This window comes from Anoplophora glabripennis, unplaced genomic scaffold (genome assembly GCF_000390285.2).
Source record: "Anoplophora glabripennis isolate ALB-LARVAE unplaced genomic scaffold, Agla_2.0 scaffold340, whole genome shotgun sequence".
Classification (NCBI taxonomy): domain Eukaryota; kingdom Metazoa; phylum Arthropoda; class Insecta; order Coleoptera; family Cerambycidae; genus Anoplophora; species Anoplophora glabripennis.
This window is the reverse complement of record NW_019416421.1, coordinates 523848-546063: the sequence shown is the minus strand read 5'-3', so window position 1 is coordinate 546063 and position 22216 is coordinate 523848. Positions and strand designations below refer to the sequence as shown.

At 33.9% G+C, this 22216-nt stretch overlaps 1 protein-coding gene across 1 annotated transcript in view; it reads left to right on the top strand.

Annotated features, from left to right (window-relative positions):
* Nucleotides 1-22216, top strand: part of LOC108909573 (liprin-alpha-1) — a gene marked incomplete at its 5' end in the record, with an annotated part of 41155 nt that overhangs the window by 4769 nt on the left and 14170 nt on the right. The window contains 6 exons of the mRNA XM_023454514.1: nt 5885-5998; nt 7993-8088; nt 11168-11455; nt 12503-12640; nt 16741-17132; nt 17205-17757. Coding sequence (XP_023310282.1) covers nt 5885-5998; nt 7993-8088; nt 11168-11455; nt 12503-12640; nt 16741-17132; nt 17205-17757 — 1581 coding nt within the window. The remainder of the gene's footprint in view (nt 1-5884; nt 5999-7992; nt 8089-11167; nt 11456-12502; nt 12641-16740; nt 17133-17204; nt 17758-22216) is intronic.

Sequence of the window (22216 nt, the reverse complement as noted above, 5' to 3'; positions counted from 1 at the left end):
AAGGGGGCGATTTAGTATGTATATTTTTACCATGTAACAGAGCTTCAGATGAGGACACAAATCGTCGAAGAAACTAACATAATTGAATATTATTATATATCAATGTATTCGCAATGGTTCCCGCTAGTGAGTGAAATAAATTTCAATGCTCATGAGAACAGAAGAATAATTTAAATAAATCCCAAATTACCTCAATTTTAACCATACTGTTAGTCTGACAATATATTGCATTTACGACGGAACTAAGTCAGGCACAATAACCAAACTACTTCACTCACTAGAACGGACACTTAGGATCATTTGTATTTAATTTTCAGATTAATATTTATTAACAATTCTATAATTTGTGTCCTCAAGTAAGATGACAACATTTTACACACGACTCCATGTTATATTATATTATATTATATATTTAAACCAGAATTTTAGCGGTTTCTATCTTCTACAAGAATTTCTAAATAAAATTAGTTTGTGTACTCTGTCACAGGTGTCGCTACCCTTGAAAATGAAAGCGAAAACACAGAGTTGGTTTATTGTAAATTGTATTGGCCGAGAAATAGTGAAATTTCTGGCGTTTTTAGGTACTGAAATCTTTAAAAGTAAAACGTGTAGAACAAAAGTAGGGGTAAGCACAAAAATAAAATCCTTGATGTTTTGTTTATTCATGGTTACCGTTTAAATTTACCCAAATAAAATAATAACTAAAAAAAAGCGTTTGCAAAACATGCGTTTGCTATTATCCTAACCCCACATTTTAACAATTATTTTCACGTACTTATAAAAAGTAAACAATTTTATATGTAGGACTAAGCAAGTAAATGTTATAAGAATATTTACATGTGGAATTATATATAAAAAAGATAGTATTTTCGTAGATTTCAGTACCTAAAACCTTAATGGTTTGATCGTTTTTTGCACCTGTTTATTCGTTTTACTGCGGCCGGCGTCTTTGAAAATACTCAGGTGGCATGACATAACATTCCTATTATTTGATAAGCTTTAGATTATTCAGTTATTAAATGTTTGAAATTATTTGTCTTTGCGGAAAACACTATTTACAGAATATGGGACCCATAATGGTCTGATATTATCTTTGATATATAAATATGGGTAATATTTTAAAAGTAGGTAGGTACCTAAGTAATAAGATTTTGTAAAGCTTAAGTAGTACGAAAATATAACGCATAAAAAACCAATAATATGTACTAATTTTTCTTTATTAAGAATAAAGATTAAATTTTACGTACAGGGTGTCCCACATAAAATCGTTATTTATATTGTAGCCTTGGTAGTTTCAAAATAAATTTACAGCTTAAAAATTGGTCTGGCTCAGGTAGATTTCTGTTTCAATCTACAAATCAGTAGCTACTTACCGATAAGAAGGAAACCACTAGTCTAGTCGAGAAGTGAGTTTTTTTTGCGAAAAATAGTTATTGTAATCCTAAAAATATGGTTGTTAGTACATTGGATTCGGAATTAAATTCAGAGAAAGAAGTATTTTTTAATTTATCCGCAATTAAAAATAGCAATTGTTATAAACAAAAAACGAAGAGAAAAAAGGGAGTCTCCGTTTTTTAACTATAACTAAAAAAATATTGAAGATAGCTGAAATTTCAAAAAAGATCCTGAAAGAGGAGAAAATTTCAGCAAAATAAGTCAGGAATTGTAGCTCCATTATTTATAATTTTAATTTGACGTTGAAAATATAGCTCCGCGCGGCGGCGGCGGTTTCCGCGTCGTCGCGTCGCCGCCAAGCAAAGTGTGCAACACAAAATAATTTTTTTATAGTATTCAATATTAATTTAAAAATCTAAATAAATTATAGTGTCATCTAGACACTTGAAGGAACACAGCCCAGTTGGAAAATAATTTTTAACTTGACTTATGTTAAAGTTATTCAATTGTTAATGAACTAATTTTTCGTGGTCCTAATCTTTCATAAAACTTGTTGTAAAACTTTAAATAATGTATCTAAAATTTTTTTTCTTTCTGGGAGGTCTTTTTATATACATAATAAACAAGATTCCGTTGTAAAAGTTTATAAAAGTTTTTTCATTTGTTTATAATGATTTTTTAAAGTTAACAAAAAATGAAAAATCCGGGAAATGTTATAAAAATTTTTTTTTACCAAATGTTTGATTTTACTTGTTTTTCTATTAATATATTGCGTTTATTAACTTAGCTAAAAAAATTTTAACGTTATTTGTTTATAAATTTGTTATAAACAAATGGACAAGTTTAATATTTTTGAAACATTTTTTTGCCATTTTATTGTCTTGGTAAATTAATGATTTTTAAAAACAAAAATTTTTCTTAAATAAATTTTTTAATTGTTTATAATCGATTTTTATATTTATTTGTCATTTAAATTATTTATTAAGAAATCATTTTTTTTTAAATCATCATTTGCTATTATCAATATAATTTAAAAAAAAAAATTTATTCAAATTTTCATTGTTTATTTTATAAACAATTTGTTATAAACAAATTCTGATTTTCATTTTATTTTTTTTTCGTAACTTTAACGAATTATAAATACAGCTATGTGCATCAAAGTGGTAAATAACATTTTTTTCTAATTTTTATTGCATTTTTAAATACTTTATCACATCAAAGCTGAAACGGTCACCTATTTGATAAACTTATAAATTGTTATAATTTCTAAATTATTGATGATACGGTCTTTGACATTCAGGTAGATCTTTTAGATAATTTATTGATCTATAACATGAATTTTTTTACCTGCTTCATATCTACAATGGTTATATTTTTATAAACATTTGTATATAAAAAAATGCATTATCTAATTCTTTAAATGACTAAAACTTTTAAACTATTGAAGTTACGGATTCCACTATTTAAGACAATTTTATAGAGTAACTACTGGACTACTCAATAAAAATTTTTTTATATTTTTTATTCCATTTGTTTACGATGTTTTTTTATTTGTTTAAATTATCACACGATTAAGGGTACATTTTCTGGATTTTCTGTACTTTTTTTCTAACTAATGTCAATATTTTATATTCTTCTTGTTGTTTTCTTCAATTTTGTCTATTTTTAATTAAACACTTAACTTTTGTAAGAGCAGAAACTCAAAATTTTAACCAATTGTGCAGCCTGGAAGATATTTACGGAATACAATGAACTTTTGAGTTATAAAATAAACAATGAAAATTTGAATAATTTTTTTTTTGTAATTATATTGATAATAGCAAATGATGATTTAAAAAAAAATTCTTAATAAATAATTTAAATGACAAATAAATCAAAAAAACGATTATAAACAATTAAAAAATTTATTCAAGAAAAATTTTTGTTTTTAAAAATCATTATTTTACCAAGACAATAAAATAGCAAAAAAATGTTTCAAAAATATTAAACTTGTCCATTTGTTTATAAATTTGTTATAGCTAAGTTAATAAACGCAATATATTAATAGAAAAACAAGTAAAATCAAACATTTGGTAAAAAAAAAATTTATAACATTTCCCGGATTTTTCATTTTTTGTTAACTTTAAAAATCATTATAAACAAATGATAAAATTGTTATAAACTTTTACAACGGAATCTTGTTTATTATGTATATAAAAAGACCTTCGAGAAAGAAAAAAATTTTTAGATACATTATTTAAACTTTTACAACAAATTTTATGAAAGATCCACGAAAAATTAGTTCATTAACAATTGAATAACTTTAACAAAAGTCAAGTTAAAAATTATTTTCCAAATTTTCCTGTGTTCCTTCAAGTGTCTAGATGACACTAAAATTTATTTAGATTAGATTTAGGCCCGATTTTTGAAAAAAAACCTAATTCGCCCGGACTACTAGGCTTATTTTATTCATTATTCAATTCTTCAAAAGTCTTCAAAATTTAGAAATAAAAAGTTGTCATTCTGGGAACAATTGTTTATACAAATTTTGACTTTTTTAGTATTTGTAGAATAAGCTTTACAAGTCGATTTTTCAGAGCACTATATTTCATTTTTGCAATAAGTATTTCGTTCTAAAAAAGTTTTTTTTCTGTTCTTCATTAGTATTATTTTTGGTTTTCCATTTAAAAATTAAAGTAAGTAGCAAAAAAAATAGTGTATCTGGCAATTGAATTCAGATCCACTATAACTGCAGGCTAATTATATTTGAAATCGCATTATATTGCTTGGTAATTGTCCAAAACATGACATAAATTTATTTAATTTTAATAAGCAATAGCATAAAATCGATGTAAAATTTCCCTGGGAACACGATGGTGCAATTATTTTTTTGCTACTTGCCGTAGTTTACGAGATATTTGCGAAAAACCTTATTTTTTACGGGTTTTTTGACCTTTTGACCCCTTGCCTGATCACCTAGGTCAAAAATTTTTGCGGATTCGGATTCCTGAGGGTCGAAAACATATTTGCGCCCAGGTTTGATCGACAGAGGAAAAAATGGAGGTTCAGCCTTCATTTCAATGGACTAAATACATACAGTAATATTATATATATATTTTATGCCTATACATATTATTCTCCAAACGCAATTAGTAGCAAGATTCTATATATTTTAGTAATTAAGCAGTGTTTTTAAGTTAAAACGACTCGTCAAAGTAAAAAAATATTTCAGGTTAGGTATATATTTTTTTTACTGAAAATAGCAGTTAATTTACATTATCGGATTGTTAATGTGAAAATATAAACATTAGACTGTTGACTATTCCATGTTATACGTGTTTTAAGGTCACTTTTGAAGAAGAAACTACATGTAATTTTAAAAACCGTATTTCTGTTTTTATAATGAAGGAATAGTAATTATAAGATTGTTTAAGCTTATTAACTAAAAATTATTGCCTACTCAATAAAAAAATATTATCGTCCTCGATAATCTATTACTAATTAATAAAATATTTACTCTCTTTCCTTATAAGATTGTATGTACACAAATTGGAGCCGTTCCTGAAAAATCGGACGAATATCCGGTGCAGCGGAATTATTAGACTTGAAGCGTTGGCCGCTAGAACAGCACCTGCCGGAGTCCCGTTTCGTGACTCACGCTGGGCGATATTTTTTGTACAAAATCCCGTCCTTAAGAATAAATTCAATAAAATTAAAAGAAAGTTAATCATACTCACATATAATTTTTAGGAAATTTTTCTATAAGGGGTTGGTTTTTTGGGTGGCTGAAAAGTTGCAATATATCATAAATCATTTGAAAACCAATAAAAAGTTTATAATTCAACATATGCATACCATTAGAACATCTCAAGCTTTCAACAATATTTTATTTTATTATAAGGGATGTTTTTTAAGGGTTGCAACTTTGTAATGAGTCGTAAGCTTTCTAATGAATAACAAAATAAATGCAATACATGGCGAATGCACCAAAAGAATATTTTAAACTGTTAAAAACTTTTTTTTCTATTTTAGTTTTGTTTTTAAGGATTTTTAAGGGTTGAAAAGTAATTAAATTTGATAAATTATATTAAAAAACACGAAAGGTACTTTATCCAACATATTTGAACATGAATTGAATCTTGAAAATACGTAAATCTTCGATTTTCGCATTTTTTTCGTACAAGGGTAGTTTTCACCCCCAAATAAAAAAAAGCTCACATCTAGACAATACAACTTTTAAAGTGGGGGTCAGAAGAGCTTGTATGCAAATATTCAGGAAAATCCATGCTATCCGAAAAAATTGGGAGCTTTTACCTTATTTTCACCTTTAGTGACTGGACTACCTGCTCTTAGACAGGTGCATTATATAAAGTTTAATTCACCAGATCCCTACTTTAATAAAGAACGACACCCTCCAGATATTTCCCCCCCTACGGTTCATCCCCATTCCCCCTTTCTTCCAAGACCTGAATTTGAAAAGGGGGACTTACGGCCCATTTTCTGTGTGCAGTTACAACAATACAAACAAGGGGTGATACCTCCCAGTGTACCTGCTATAGAAGAGAAACCCAAAGAGAATGGACAAGTCGAAATAGGGGACCAAGTCGCTAATGTAAATAATAAGGTAATTGTATTTCTTTTTGTTTCGCCCTCGACGTCTTTACATATACCTTACAGCATGGAGACTTTTCAATCGACTTAAGTTTCTAAATGTTACTTGTAAGCATTTTTTTCTATTAAGCTTACATTTTGCGTATACTTTTTAATTCGTTGATCACTGCGATCGTTGGTGATTGGTGATTTGGTATTGGTGATCCAAAAAAATGTTATAAATTAAAATATGAATTGATTTTTTTGTATCGCCCGTGTAAACTTTTTAGTGTAGCTTCGACTAATCGTAATATAGTTTATCTTACAAAGTGGTCTCTATTATTATGAAATTAGTCAAGTGTTGAGGACATTTTAATTTTTTTTTGCTATACGAATCAAAGCATAATTTGAGGTCACTTTGTAACAGTTGTGTACTGTGTGTATAGTCCTTAATATTAAAAAAATATATACTGAGTATTCGAAATTTCTGGAAAAAGTTTGAGAAATCAAAATATAATATAATGGGGGACAGGTTCTTTTAATTTCTTAAAAACGTACATTTTCTTTTAATATATTTTGCTACACTGCACTGCTGGGCAATTTGTCAACCACTTGTCAACAGCTGAGATTTATTGCCCAGTGGCCCAATGCAGCTGTGTTTGTATTTCGTTTGCCCGCGCTTGCAAACTGGGCGTATACATTTCTACCCCCTCTACGTTTAGTTCGACCAAACCTGTATATGGGTATGGCTAAATAAATATGGGAACAAGTTTTTCAAATATTTCAGTGCCGAGTTGCTGCGTCAGCGACTGAACCTGGTATATACTGTCAACCTTTGGGTTCTTCAATTGATATCGGAAAGACTATAATATTCGGAGGCATACAAGATTGGGATTTAGGCAATTTTTACTCCACTTTTCTGCTTGTTTTATTGTTTTACATATTTAAGATGAGAACTTGTTTTTTACTTTTTTATATAAAGAAGCTCAACTTAATTCTTTCCAAATAAAAAATAATATAATCTTAACTTTTGTGTTTCTCATCTAGACCACGAGCATTATATAATCATTTGTATTAAAAAACAGGCAATTCTAAATAGAAGAGACAATTTTTCTGTAAAAAAAAGTTCAAATTTTAAAGTTCTGACATTAACTAAACGAAAAAAATGTCACATCAGAGAAGATAGGCAGAATGTATTTTATTTCTAATTTTATGAAAAAAAGTAATTCTTGTAAAAAGATATCTACAAATCTAGAAAAATGTTTTAAGTAAGCCAAAAATGGTCCACCGCAAGGTGTCCTCTACAAAGAAATAATTAGAAATATTGTTGATTATATCAGTTAAGAAACATAGAGAAATCAATTCTTTTGCAGTATTTAATGTGTACAGGGTGTCATATAGCTGAACAACAGCTTGAAAAACCCGTATATAGGTTTGGTCGTTCAGTTGAAGAATGCGTGCGCGGGCAAACGCCGCACACACACAGCCGCACTGAGCGACCGACCATAAATTTCAGTTGTTCAAATTTTCCTTCTAAAAGACTTCTAATACAAATTTGCCATATCTCTCACAAAAAGGTAATTTTACCTACACATCATGAGAAAATCGAAGTAGACCAGTTTTAGAATAAGAAAATAAATTTTAATTAAAAAGACACCTTGTCTTTATAGATAATAATTTTATTGTTCCTAATAAGATCAACTTAATATTTTAGCAGTTCCCCAAAATCAAGTTTTTTTTATTCTTGATGAATAAAATTTTGTTTCTGTACGATTAAGGACTATGTACCTGGTACACTGTATTTACCTCTAAAGTACTTACTTTCTAATTCGGCACCTTAGGACTACTGGTCGAAATTTTTAAAATTTTTCCTTTCGTATTAATTTTTTTTTTCACTTTTACTCGCATTACATACATACATAGTCCTCCTACCTTGGTAAAGACGGACCTTTACCATCGTACTATGTATTTTTATACTGCATGTTTATGATAGATGTTGTGATGTGGCATGTTGTTGTGGGCATATAGGCAGCTGCGAAGCAGCGACTCACCAATGGCGGTGTGGAGTCGGACACGGACGCCGCAGCTAGGATAGCTGACCTCCAGGCGGCGCTAGAGCAGCAAGTGAGTCTCTTTTTCCGTTACAGTATTTCCCTACTTGTGACTTTACTTAGGTAGTTGTCCCGTCCGGTAGGAATACGTAGTTTTGACAGGATGACAGAATTCTACTTATGTGATTGGTTGACGGGTTCAGATTTGGCGAATGGGCGTTTCATTATCATTGTAGGCCACGTTGTTCACCAGATTTGAATCTGTTTTGTTTTTTAAATTGGAATGCCTTGACATTTTTTTTATTTAAATTTAGATTTAGCATTTCCTTGGTAGATACGTAGCCATTTTTATTACGAAATGACTAATACTTACCACATTACTAATAAAAATTACAGACGTACGAGGTTAATGCTAAATGATTTGAATATTTTTATTTTTACTATAAAAAAATAATTTTTCCTATAGTCTGTTTAGAAATGAAAGAGAGTAATAAAAGCTCATTAGGTATGCAAATCGTAAATAAATGTAGTACTGGTGCTTATATTCAATATTTTTATATTATGCATTTTCGGTATAGATGAGGTGTACTTTTAAAAAAACTTTGTGCGATCGGACTGTACTAAATTGTAGCAGGTAGCTAAAATTTAATCCCCGACAATCCGTCTTTGTCTATGCCGCTTCAATTTCTCGGTCCATTTCTCTTATAAGTAAACAATATAAAAACAGCATTTCAAAACATGAGGCTACTTTAAGCATCATAACCGGGTTAAGAGGGTTTTTAGTAATTCAAATAAAATTATTCAATATTATTATCAAAATATTTATTTAAATTTAATGAATAGACTTTTATTCCACACAAAAATATATGTATTTTGAAAATTCAAATTATGGTGAGTAAATGTAGTGTTGTATAAATGTACAATAAAGAAAATAAAAAAGTAGGTATATTAAAATTCATCCTCTGAATATTCTGATGAATTATCTTCGTCTCCTAGATTGATAACGATAGGTTCCACAGTAACGTCAATTAAATTATCGAGTTCCCACATTTTCTCCTCTTCTTTTTGTACATGATGTATACATCTTTGCCAGTTATCTGCAGTTACTCGTTCCAAGGAATTTTTTAACAAAATTTTCACGTCACTTAATTTAAACGTCGTATTATTTCGCGCTACATCTCCTTTTACCTGCGCCCAGACTAATTCGATTGGGTTAAGTTCACAGTGATAAGGTGGTAACCGTAGTACCGTTATTTGGCGATTTGTTGCCATTTCATCGATAACATATTTTTTCTGATCTTTATTAAGATTGACAAGTGTCAAAAGTTCCTTTTTCACCATATTTGTTTCAAAAGAAATGTTTTTTCCGGATAACCATTGAATTATATCGGCTTTCCTCCAAGCAGTCGTAGGCGTCCGCTCGGTCTGCCGTGAATGGTAACTGGCATTATCCATGACAATTACAGACCCCGGAGGAATAAGATCCAACATCTGTGTAAAATACTCTTCGAAAACATCTGCGTTCATGTCTTCGTGATAGTCACCTGTATTTTTAGATTCAAATAAAAGTAAACCGCCATCTACAAAACCACTGGCACTACCTATATGTGTCACTATTAATCTTCGCCCTTTACCTGAAGGTGCCTTGAACCCTGTTGAAAGTCCATCCAAAAATGCTTGTCGAAAACTTTTTACATTTTTATCTTGCCATACTTTTGTTACAGTATATCCCTCGTTGACCCAAGTTTCGTCTAGATAATAAATATTCCTCCCTTCGTCACGGAATTTTCTAATTGATCTTAAGTAGGATCTTCGCCAACAAATAATTTCATCTTTATCGATAAGAACTGACTTCCTGTTCTGCTTTTCCCAGCAAAAATTCAACTCTCGTAAGACGGCCCATAATTTGCTTCTACTGATTTTTGGCAAATCGTTGTCCTCTGAAAGTTCACTTAAAATTTTGTTTAGCGTTGGTATTTCTTTTTTAAAATAAAATGAGTGTACTTTTCTGCGAATGACATTTTTGAAGAAATCATCTATAACGACTTTTGACCTCCCTGTAGATGATTTTGGGGGATTTACAGTATCTTGTTCATTTTTTGTTTCCTTTAAAAGTCTGTAGATAGTCGATTTTCCAATCCCTGTCATTTTGGAACACTTTTCCACGATGTCGTCAACACTGTTGGTAGGATTTTGGTGTTTCAATGCATTAAATACATTTAATATAATAATCTTCTCATTCTGAGACAGCGCACATCTTTTCACGCGTTTAGCAGGTACGTAATCTGATAAGCTCGACATTTTACCCAAACAATATTATATCCACTGGCACAATAGTCACTAAACACAAGTCGAATTTTACTCTACTGCACTAGCACGTCTTCGTATATTCAGCTCTAAGACTGGATTGATCTGTCACAATACACTGGCTCCTGCCCTATGATGTATCCAGTAAAATATACTAATGTACACCCATTACCTGTTAGCATTAGTGTTACCCGATAATTACCTGAAAAGAAATATTAGCACGCCCATGGCCGGTTCTTATCTCGGGGTTTTATTACTCTCTTTCATTTCCAAACAGACTATAAGACAATTTTTTTTACTATTCAGCGCTTTGACTGCATTGACATCAAAAAAATATGGTGACTTGATTGATCACAGAATTACACAGGCTGACAAGATTTTAACCCAACAACACGAATGTACTTTCCCAAAGGATTTTAGTGTGCTGAATTCGAATCCCAGGTCTAAATTTCTCAATTGGCTCTGGTTTTCGAGATATCCTAACCTAAAAGTGCCAAAATCGCGGTTTTTTGACATATTTGAAATTATGTTAAATGGAAAGTTAATTTTTTTACTGAAACTATTAATGGGGTCTTTCAGACATTCAGACAAACAATTTTGTAGATGTATCCTCAAAATTCATCTGCATATATACCTTTAGAAATAATGTGTCCAAATAGAACAATCCCCAGCATCTCATCACTTTAGTATTCATGACTTAGATATACCCTAGGTTGTCTTCAAAACAGCTGTAGGTGTAGGGACCCTTGCCGACCACCAAATTCAAACGAGACCCTCATTAGTCACCCCTACCCTTTCCTCCGTTTGTTTAATACTTTTCACGATCCCCTCTGTTGTTTCAACAGACCGGGGAGATCAGCACCTGGCAGAGACGGGTAGCAGAGATGCAAAATCGGGTGGGTGAGTTGGAGGAGAATCTTGCTAAGGCACAAAAGGAACTGTTGAAAGCACAAGACGCCAACTCCAAGCTGCAGAGGGACCTTAGGGAGAACGTGGCGCAGAAGGAAGACCAGGAGGAGAGGATCGCCACCCTGGAGAAGAGGTACCTCAACGCGCAGAGAGAGTCGACCTCCTTGCACGACTTGAACGAGAAGCTGGAGCAGGAGTTGCAGCATAAAGAAGCTCAAATTAAGGTAGGATTCCAATGTATGAACATAAATTTTGAAGACACAGTGTCTCCAGTTGTGGAATATGACTATTCCTATTAGGAATTACATTAAATTATGGTTGTGAAGAGTTTTTTTGTAATCTGATACTGTTTTCCACAATTTTTGATGCTGAATCCTAATCTGGTTGTGAAATTGCTCCATCATATCAGGATTTTGAGATATTTTGAACTAAAGGTGTATTTTGATATGTCTTTGGTATTATGTCACAACTACAGATACTTTTGTTTTTACTCAAGTGGAGGAGTTAACATATACAGTTAACTCCTCCACCTTGTATGACAAAATAATGACTCTTTAGAGACATTGTCCTCAGTAAATTGGATGCTAGATACTCCAGTTTGACCATCCAGTCTCTTCACCAGAAAAAAAACATTTTATAGACGTCTTTACTATGAAAATCAGTGAACTGTTGACTTTTGTTGTGTGCATGTGGATGGGAAGGTTATGCTAACTTTAACAGGTTGATTTAGAATTCGTCACAGTGCATTAGAATTAGATTTAACCTACAACCTTTGAAGCTACAGGTGTGCAAACTTGGGGTCTCTTGATGCACCTGCATTATTGATTCCTTTCCAGGAGTTCCCAGCTAATACATTTGCACACATTTACCCCCAAAACGCCATTTGTAGAGGCATAAAGGCATCACTTGTATGATTAATTATCTGTTTACCACACCACATTGGAATTCATTACTACTTGTGATAACAGCCCTGGTCACAGAGCAAATAGTTCGCTGTGTACACTGCAGTCAGTAACCTTTGGCACGGCAATTACCCTGTCTCCTTTTCAAACAACAATCACTGATTAGCTACAAATTCATTAGTATTGTAAACAGTAATAGCGAACCCTCAGGGCCCATTAAACCGACACAGTACACCTATTACCCCAATTTACAGAAAGTAAAATACACTGCATTCGGTTTTAAGTAACTCTTCATGGAAGTTCGTGACGTGCGGGAATATGCAAGAAGTCATGTCAGAGATAGTTTCTAACCTCATGCGTGATTTCCAGTTACACGAGGAGAAGATAGCTGCCATCCAGGAGAAGCTGGAGCTGGCGGAACAGAAACTGGCTCAATACTCCAAGCTGCCGGAGATAGAGGAACAGCTGAAACAGCGGATGGAGGCGCTGACACAGGTGAGACCGCAGGTACGAGGCTCTCAGCTCACTTTGATATACTTTTAAATGTTCCTATATATATAAATCTAGCACAGTTTTCCGTTTACTTACTCTCTAGTTGGTATTGTCACACGACTTAGCTGTTGTTCTCTTGTGGGCGTTATGTGAGTTCGGGTTTTTACCTTTTCGTGCCTTATTTTTTTATGTAACTATGCAATTAACCTCTTAGATTTGGTTTTTGAGTCATTCTCATTATTCATTTTGTACATTTTTTTTATATACAGGATGTAACTTCAAATGGGGTAACTTCGAATTTATACGAAGGCTGCTTTTGACTTACAAATTCATGTCATCATAACTATTTTCTCATTTGAAATTTTTTTAAGCTTTTTTTTGTAACCCTCCTACTCCATTGCTGAATAGGCTATGACATGCTTTGTTGTTAAATTTAATCTTCCTTGATTTGTTTTTTTATAGTCACAACTGATTTCCAGCAAATAATACTAATATTTCACTCAGAATGTCGTGAAACTACTTACTGTAACACACCTTTCCATAAGCCAATAAACTAAAAACTAAAATGTAACAAAACGAAGCAGTGCCATACAGGGTGATTCAGAACTTATAAAAAAAAATTGTGCAAGGGACTCTTACAAATATAATTGTAAAAAAAGAAATTAAATAGGGCAAACTGATTTAAAAACACTTTTGACACTTGAAAAACTAATGTAAACACTATGGCAAAAACGTAAATAACATCGGATTTCAGTATTCGTAATTGCCTGAGGCTATGTGGAGAGAGAATGCATTATGCACACAACGCGAATGACGCCAGGGACTACGAGTGATGTAAAGGTTAAAAATACTGTAACCTCAATTTTTTTTTCTCTTAATCAATAAAAAATTTTTTACAATATTGACTCCATTTTTCATGACGCATCAATTCCCAAATTTTTTGGATAAGTTGTGAATCACTCTGTATATATCAATTCTCGTTTTGCTGAATTATTGTTGGTTTAGTTTTTGCTTGCTTGGCACCCTATTGTATCACATCTGGTGGACTGATATTATACAGTCCACCTAAACCAGTTCAATGTCACAGGTCATTGACACGAATATTCACAAACTAAACAACATGCTTTAAAAAAATAGTCATATACTTTTTATTAAAAACTTGGAAATGTATGTTTATTTATTTTTTATTACGATTTTTTTTATGAAACAACAGAAATAATTGTTTTAAAACAAATCATTCTTAATTACATTAATTAGTAATTCTACTACCAATATTGGTTAATATTTAATAAATCATGCAAAGAATATTAATATTTTTAACACATTAAAAAATATTTTTAATGTTTGACGGAATCTGCATTGACAACAAAAAAATATGGTGACTTTAAAATAACACGTTGCAACGTCATAAAGATGAGTTGTAACTCCATTTATTTGATTTAAAAAAGTAATAATTTCAGATTAGTATTCTGGGGAACACGTATATTACCAAAAAAACAAAAAAGACCCACTGAAAGTTACATCCTATACAGGGTGTGCCATTTAACACTTCCGCTGCCAATATCTCCGAAATGAAGAAATTTATTTTAGTTCTGGAAACTGGGATTATTAGGTTCCTCGAATACTTTCAAATTGCAGTTAGAATTGTTAGTTTAAATCTTTCTGTATAGATTGCGTGGCGATACTAAAAAATTTTTTGATTCCTAGGACGTGGAAATGCAGTCCATCTGAAAGGTCGTTAAATTTTAAGTAATTTTTGTAATATAAAATTTTCACAATATTTACTTGTTTTCGAGACATGCTGACTTCAATATGCAATGTACGATGTAACAGGAAAATCTATTATTTTATTTAAATTTAAAACCGTCATAACTGGATAAATTTTATTATACAAATCTGCCATGTCATCTATAGGGTCCTGCCTCCTGATATACAGTGTTTTTTAAATGACTTCATAGAAAAAAATCCAATGGGGTCAAATCTGGTGAACGAGCCGGTCAAAAATTTTTTTCTAACTCTAACTGCAATTTAAAGCTATTCGAGTGACCTAACAACCCTAGTTTCCAGAACTTAAATAAATTTCTTCACTTCGGAGATATTGGCAGTGAGAGTGTTAAATGGTATAGTCTTAAATAAAAAAAATCATGGCATTAATAGTAAAAAGCCTTATGTGCCGTATATGCTTTTGTTAATTTAATAATCTCCATTTTATAGATAATATAAACACTCACCTCTCACTTGGCAAATTCTCATTAATAAAGACTGAAAATACGAGAACATTCTGCCCTTATTACATTATTGTATTTATTATGGATAAACTGCAAAGTTTTCATATAAAAACCTCGCTGAATACTTAATAGCTTCCCAGGTCGGTAAAAACAGACTCACCTAATGCCTTTCCCCTGTTCTTTGTATTAAAATTCAAGCACATTAAATATTAGATGCCCCAAGATTTACCTTATTCACGGCAATCTCTCACAAAATTTGTGAGCGGTATAGTTTAGAGAATGTAGGCTTCGAATGTGTTTTTGCGAAAAAATATTTAATGTGTTTGAATGGTTCAGTGTCATGCTTTTGATGTAATAGATTAATAGAAAATAGTTACAAGTGAGCCTTGAGCTAAGCATATTTTAATATTTTTACGAACATTACCAACACATTTATTTACATTATACTTGTGATTGGAGAACCAGTGCAATAAATAACACCCCTGGCTTAGCTTATTAGAACCGTTATTTCTTGTACCGGTCTTCCACCTAGTTTAAGGCATTTCTTGGATAAAATAGCTATAGACTGCTACCCCTTGATTGCATGAATCTCTTTGATATTTCTGTTATAGATTAAAAAATTGTGCAAGTTTAATGTTCAGGAAAAATTAAATATGTATTTCTCTGTACATAACTGATATTGTGACTATGTACCCGCTAGGTGTTTGTTTTCGTTAGGTATCGAAGGTAGCTAGCTAGCAGTATGTTATTTAAATAAATGTCCTTGTTTCTACGAAAGCATAGAAGGACCACAGAATATATTTTTCTTAAACTCTGACTTTGACTTTATACTCGGAATTCTGACTTTAAACTTAGAATTCTGACTTTAAACTCAGAATTCTGACTTTAAACTTGAAATTCTGACCTTAAACTCAGAATTCTGAGTTTGAACTCGGAATTCTAACTTTAAACTCAGAATTCTGACGTTAAACTCACAATTCTGAAATTGATCTCATAATTCTGACTTTAAACTCACAATTCTGAGTTTGAACTAAGAATTCTGACTTTAAACTCGGAACTCTGACTTTAAACTCGAAATTCTGACTTTAAACTCACAATTCTGAAATTGAACTCAGAATTCTGACTTTAAACTCACAATTCTGAGTTTGAACTCAGAATTCTGACTTTAAACTCGGAATTCTGACTTTAAAATTGGAATTCTGACTTTAAACTCGAAATTCTGATTTAATGATAACTAGGTATACCTAGGTGCTGCTTTCTTACTTTTGTTTAAGTTATAGTATATGTGCAACTACAGTAAAATTAATTGAGTAATCACATAGCAAGACTTTAAACTCAGAATTCTGACTTTAAATTCATAATTCTGAAATTGAACTCAGAATTCTGACTTCGAACTCAGAATTCTGACTTTAAACTCGGAATTCTGACTTTAAACTTGAAATTCTGACCTTACACTCAGAATTCTGAGTTTAAACTCGGAATTCTAACTTTAAACTCAGAATTCTGACTTTAAACTCACAATTCTGAAATTGAACTCAGAATTCTGACTTTAAACTAACATTTCTGAAGTAGAACTCAAAATTCTGACTTTAAACTCAGAATTTTGACTTTAAACTCATAATTCCAAGTTTAAAGTCAAAATTCCGAGTTTAAAGTCAGAATTACAATTTTAAAGTCAGAGTTTTAAAAAATATATATTCTGTGGCCCTTCTACACTTTCGTATGTTTCCGTGTAAATTTTAACACAATAAAAAATTAATCCAAATACTTCCAGCGATTCCGTCGAAAACGTGTAGGAAACCGTAAACTTTGTATTTAAATTAATGTTCCGTTCAGGTGTAGTCCGCCCCCCCGTTAAAGAATTTTTGCATTACCTCCTGTTTTCAGGCGCAAGAAAGGCACGGCTCGGCCGAAGACCGCATCCAACGCCTAGAGGCCAACCTGGATGAGAAAAACGCCGAACTCATCCGCCTTAACCAAAGACTTAAGATGAACGAAGACCACAACTCCCGTCTCTCGGCTACGGTAGATAAACTGCTCTCCGAGTCCAATGACAGACTGCAAGATCACCTGAAGGAGAGGATGCACGCGTTACAGGAAAAGAACAACCTGACGCAGGAGCTGGAGAAGACCAGGAAGATGATGGAGGAGTTGGACGGGCAGAAATCGGAAATCATGAAGGAGTTGGCTAAGTCTAGGTTAGAGATAGATAACGTTAAGAGGCAGATGCTGCAGCAGGAGATAGCTTATAATATACAACAAACCGACGCACTGACAAGGTAAACGGATAAATTTTGGATGGAATAATTAATTAGAAACATCGTTAAAAATGTTTTAATTTGTTTCCGCAGGTCGTTGTCCCCTAACGCAGTGGACCCGAACAGCTTCTCGAGGAGCGCTAGTCATTCCAGTTTCGATACTCATTCCCTACCTCGGCGTACGAACAAAAGTCGGACACCCATCGAGGAGGACCCCAACAAGTTACCATTCGGATCCAGGTCTATGGCAGAACACGAGTGGGAGAAGCTCCAGCAGGCGCACGTCCTGGCCAACGTCCAACAGGCCTTCGACGTGTCGAGCGACGCCGAAGGCGATGATAACGACAGCCTGTTCAGCACGCAGGACATCCTGTCGCCCAGCGGCCACACCGACGCTCAAACCCTAGCCATGATGCTGCAGGAGCAGCTCGACGCCATCAACAACGAGATCCGTCTCATCCAGGAGGAGAAGCAGAACACCGAGGCAAGGGCGGAGGAGTTGGAGTCCCGCGTCGGCAGCATGGAGCACATGAATCTGCTGGCGAGGGGACGCAGTCTGGAGCGGCAAAGCCCCCCTGTAAGCGGTAGATCTACTCCTAAATCACATCACTCTCCCCAGAGGGATTATTTACATAAGTATCACACGGTGAGCTGGGTTCTTTCTCTTCTCGTCTTTGCTTTTCTTTCTTTAAGGATTCACCACGTCACGGACTATGCTAAGAAACAGTGTGATTTACTTGTAAATTTTCCTCTTATAGAACTTACTATAGCAGCCTTAGAGTGAGTTAGATCATTTCGAACCTTGCAGAAATTAGAATTAATGGGTTTTGAGAATTTTATTTTTTTTTTTGATAAATTGAAAGAATAAGAGTAAATTCATGGGTCTGTAACATTTTAGGGCAATCAAAAATAACAAATTTTCAATTTAATAAAAAACAATAGGCTCTCGTTGAAGAAGTAGTGATATAAGACAAAAAAAATCGTAAAGGTACAAAAAAAAATGAACGTGAAATTTTTTAAAAAATACGTATTTAACTTAAGGGAGCCTAATCTAAGCCGACAATGTCAAACTAAAAATCAAATATGTCGTGAACAACTGCAACGAAAAGTTTAAAATAAATACAAATTAAAAAAAACATCCACAAGACGAACAACAAAACAAAAAAAATTCCTACTAAAAATAATAACTTTAATTTATGAAAAAAATGGCTGTGAAGGAGAAAATCGGTATTTAATTTTTAATACCACCACTAGGGTGGCCCAAAAAAAAACGAATATTTTTTTTTGTTGTCTCAAGTGAAAATATGTTAGTTTATCATGTTTTAAGAGCCCCCTCAAAACATCAGCTCAAAAAAAATTTTTTAGAAGTCCAAGATTTTTTAAAATTTCCAAAATCGTCATAAATTAAATTTTTTTTCTCATTATTTATTATTTTCTAGGTTGAAAAAAATCTCGATTCTGAAAATTTCAAATCGATATTTTAATTTCTAAAGGTCACTCATAATTATTTTAATTTTAAAAGTAATGTATCTTTGTTTTCGAGCGACTTCTAAAAATAAATATCAACGAACTAATAATTTTTTTTATTGAATTTGAAGAACAAAAGAATAGAAATAAATCACGAGACACTTAAATTTTATAAAATATTTAAAAATGATAAATATTTGATACTCGGTGCGGTAGTAAATTTTGCCTCAAGAAATTTTTTAAGTATCGTGATTTATTTCTATTCTTTCGTTGATCAAATTCGATAAAAAAAATTATTAGTTGGTTCATATTTATTTTTAGAGGTTGCTCGAAAACATTTTAGGTACACTACTTTTAAAGTTAAAATAATTATGAGCGACCTTTAGAAATTAAAATAACAATTTGAAATATTCAGAATCGAGATTTTTTTCAACCTAGAAAATGATAACGAGAAAATTTTTTGTTTTTTTTAAATTAAATTTTTGACGATTTTGGAAATTTTTAAAAATCTTGAGCGACCTCTAAAAAAATGTTTTTGAGCTGATTTTTTGAGGGGTCTCTTAAAACAAGATAAACTAACATATTTTCACAAGATACGAAAAAAAAAATTTTTTTAGGCCACCCTAACCACTACATATACAGGATGTCCAAAAAAATATAAAAAAATAGGATATCAAAAAACCAATACGCCGATAACCTGACCTTGATTTCAAGGTCACACCAAGATCTTCTTCGAAATATTAAACAGAACACCCCATTTTTTATGCCAGCAATCAATAGAAGGCCAAATTTTTTCGATATATCAACAAAAATAGATTTTGTAGGATTTTGAATGAAAAATTAGATGGTGACCTTGGATTTGACCTTCACCACAAGTCACAAGGTCAAACTAAGGTCTTTATAATATCAAAGAGAGTACGCTATTTCTTATACAAGCAACTGATAAAACACCAAATTTTATTTGGGAATCTGGTGTCAAAGAATTTTTCCAGGATGTTCTTGCAATGCGTTTGAAGGTCATACCAAGTTTTCGATAAAAATAATGGATATAAAAGTAATAAAACTCAATTTAGTATGACCTTGGCTACAGTTTTGTAATTTAACACACTCTTGGGTTAATAATTAAAACTTGAGAGGGCTCTATATCAAATAGGCAACCAGTAATACATTTTTATAGATTTTATTACACAGTTTGTCTAAATATGAATTAATGCACAAATAACAGACTTTCCTCCATTCTAACGCAGTTTTTCTGTAGAATGGAGTTAGTCTTCATCTTCATCATCTAGTGGTTGGTCCTTTAAAAAGTCCCATAGCACTGCGGCCTAATTAGGCCTATTGTGCGTCCCACTACTAGTCCTATTCAGCAAGTAGATTTGTCCTTTTTACAAAGTCCAAAAGCTTCCTTGCTGACACTTCTCTCAGCTCCTTGGGTTCCAAATAGGGTCTCCCAAGGAGCGCCATTCTGCTACGTGCAAATCCCGGGCACTCGCCCAGGATATGCAGAGAAGTTTCATCCGCCGATTCACATCCTCGGCAGACCGGACTGTCTACAAGCTTTAGTCTATGTAGATGTTTCTTAAAGTGACAGTGTCCCGTTATGAGTCCTGTCACTCTCCTGAGCCGGATTCTGTTCAAGCTCAGTAACTCAATCGCTCTTCCATTCGAAGGATACTCCATAAGCTCCTTGGAATGGCTATGTCCTGGCCTTGAAGTCCAGTATTTCCTATGTTCTGTCTCTGTCCATTTGCCCACAGCCCGCCTGACCACACTGGGAGATGTGCCACAGAAGGGCTCCGGGCCAATGAACACTGTTTCGGATCCCTTCCTCGCAAGTTCATCCGCTTTCTCATTTCCACAAATGCCTTTGTGCCCTGGCACCCAACACAGCCTGACTGTATTGCTGGTGGCCAGTTCAGTTAGCATTTGTAAACAGTCCCACACCAGTTTTGAACTTACCTTGTGTGCGGCTAAAGCTTTAATTGCAGCTTGACTATCAGAGAATATATATATGAGTTTACGTCTATAGCCTCTACGTACATTCTCTGCAGACACGCCATTATTGCGAAGATTTCTGCTTGGAATACAGTAGGGAACTCCCCCAGACTGTAGCTTGCACTCCATCTGGGTCTGAGTCCATATATTCCTGCACCCGTCCCTCTGGTCATTTTGGAGCCATCTGTAAACCATACTAGGCTCCACCTTTCCAGGGTATTAAACCTTTCCTCCCACTCGCTTTGATCCTCTATTCGAGTCTCAAATGGCTTGTGGAAGTGAAACTTTGGAACCATCTTGTCGGATACCATCTCAAGAATTGGTTCCGACATAGATGTATCTTTGATCCTGGAGTGGGAACCACCCCTCCAGTCATTATTATTCCTGAGTCGATATGCTGCTAGCCGCGCTTCTCTCTCCACCACTATATGCAGCGGTGGCAGATTTAGCATGACTTCTAGTGCAGCTGTCGGGGTCGATGCCATCGCCCCCGTTATACCTAAACAGGCCAATCTCTGAATTCTATTCAGTTTTTCCTTCGCTGTGGTCTGTTGTGTTTTCTGCCACCATACCACCGCGCCGTAAAGAATCCTGGGTCTTACTATCGACGTATACAACCAGTGTAACATCTTTGGTTTCAGTCCCCAGGTTTTCCCAATAAGGCGGCGGCATACACACAGTGTCTGCTTCGCCTTACTCACCACTTTTTCCAAGTGCGCATTCCAGGTAAGCTTATTATCCAGTATCACTCCTAGATATTTTACTTCCCTGGAACATGTAATGCCCCTCTCCCCTATTATAGGTTCAGAGAGTCCAGTTAAATTTCTTCTCCTAGTGAAGGGTACTACGACCGTTTTGTCAGGGTTTACTGACAGTGCCTGCCCCTTACACCAGTCATCTATCCATTTCAAAGCCTCTTTCATGAGTTCTGAAACGATAATATTATGTTTCCCGACTATGAGAACGACCAAGTCATCCGCATAGCCTTGTGTATAAAACCCCTTTCGATTAAGGCCCTCCAGTGCGCCGTCCACCACTAATCCCCATAACAAGGGAGACAGTACGCCTCCCTGGGGGCAGCCCCGGCCTACCTTACACCTGGATGTCTCTCCCGAAAGGGTAGCTGTTACTGTCCGGTTTCTCAACATGGTATCTATCCAACGACACAAAGTGTCTTCAAGGCCCCTGTTGCGAACTGCCGAATTAATAGATTCGAAAGGTGTATTATCAAATGCCCCTTCAATATCTAAAAAAGCTGCCAAAGCTAGATCTTTGTCGTCCATTGCCCTCTCTATCCTAGAGACTAGGCTATGAAGGGCTGTGTCGACTGATCTGCCTGCCTGATAGGCATATTGGTACTTGTGCAGAGGATTTGCCCTCAATACCCCGTCCCTTATATGCCTGTCAACTATTCTCTCCAACGTTTTCAGGAGGAAAGATGTTAAACTTATCGGGCGATATGCCTTTGCCTGGGCATACGATGGACGCCCTGGTTTAGGAATAAACGCCACGTTCGTCGATCTCCATGCCAGCGGTATATAACCAAGTGCAATGCTGGCTCTGAAGACGTGAATTAAGACCGGAGCTAGACAGTCCACCCCCTGCTGTAGCAGTACAGGTAGGATTCCATCGGCTCCTGGTGA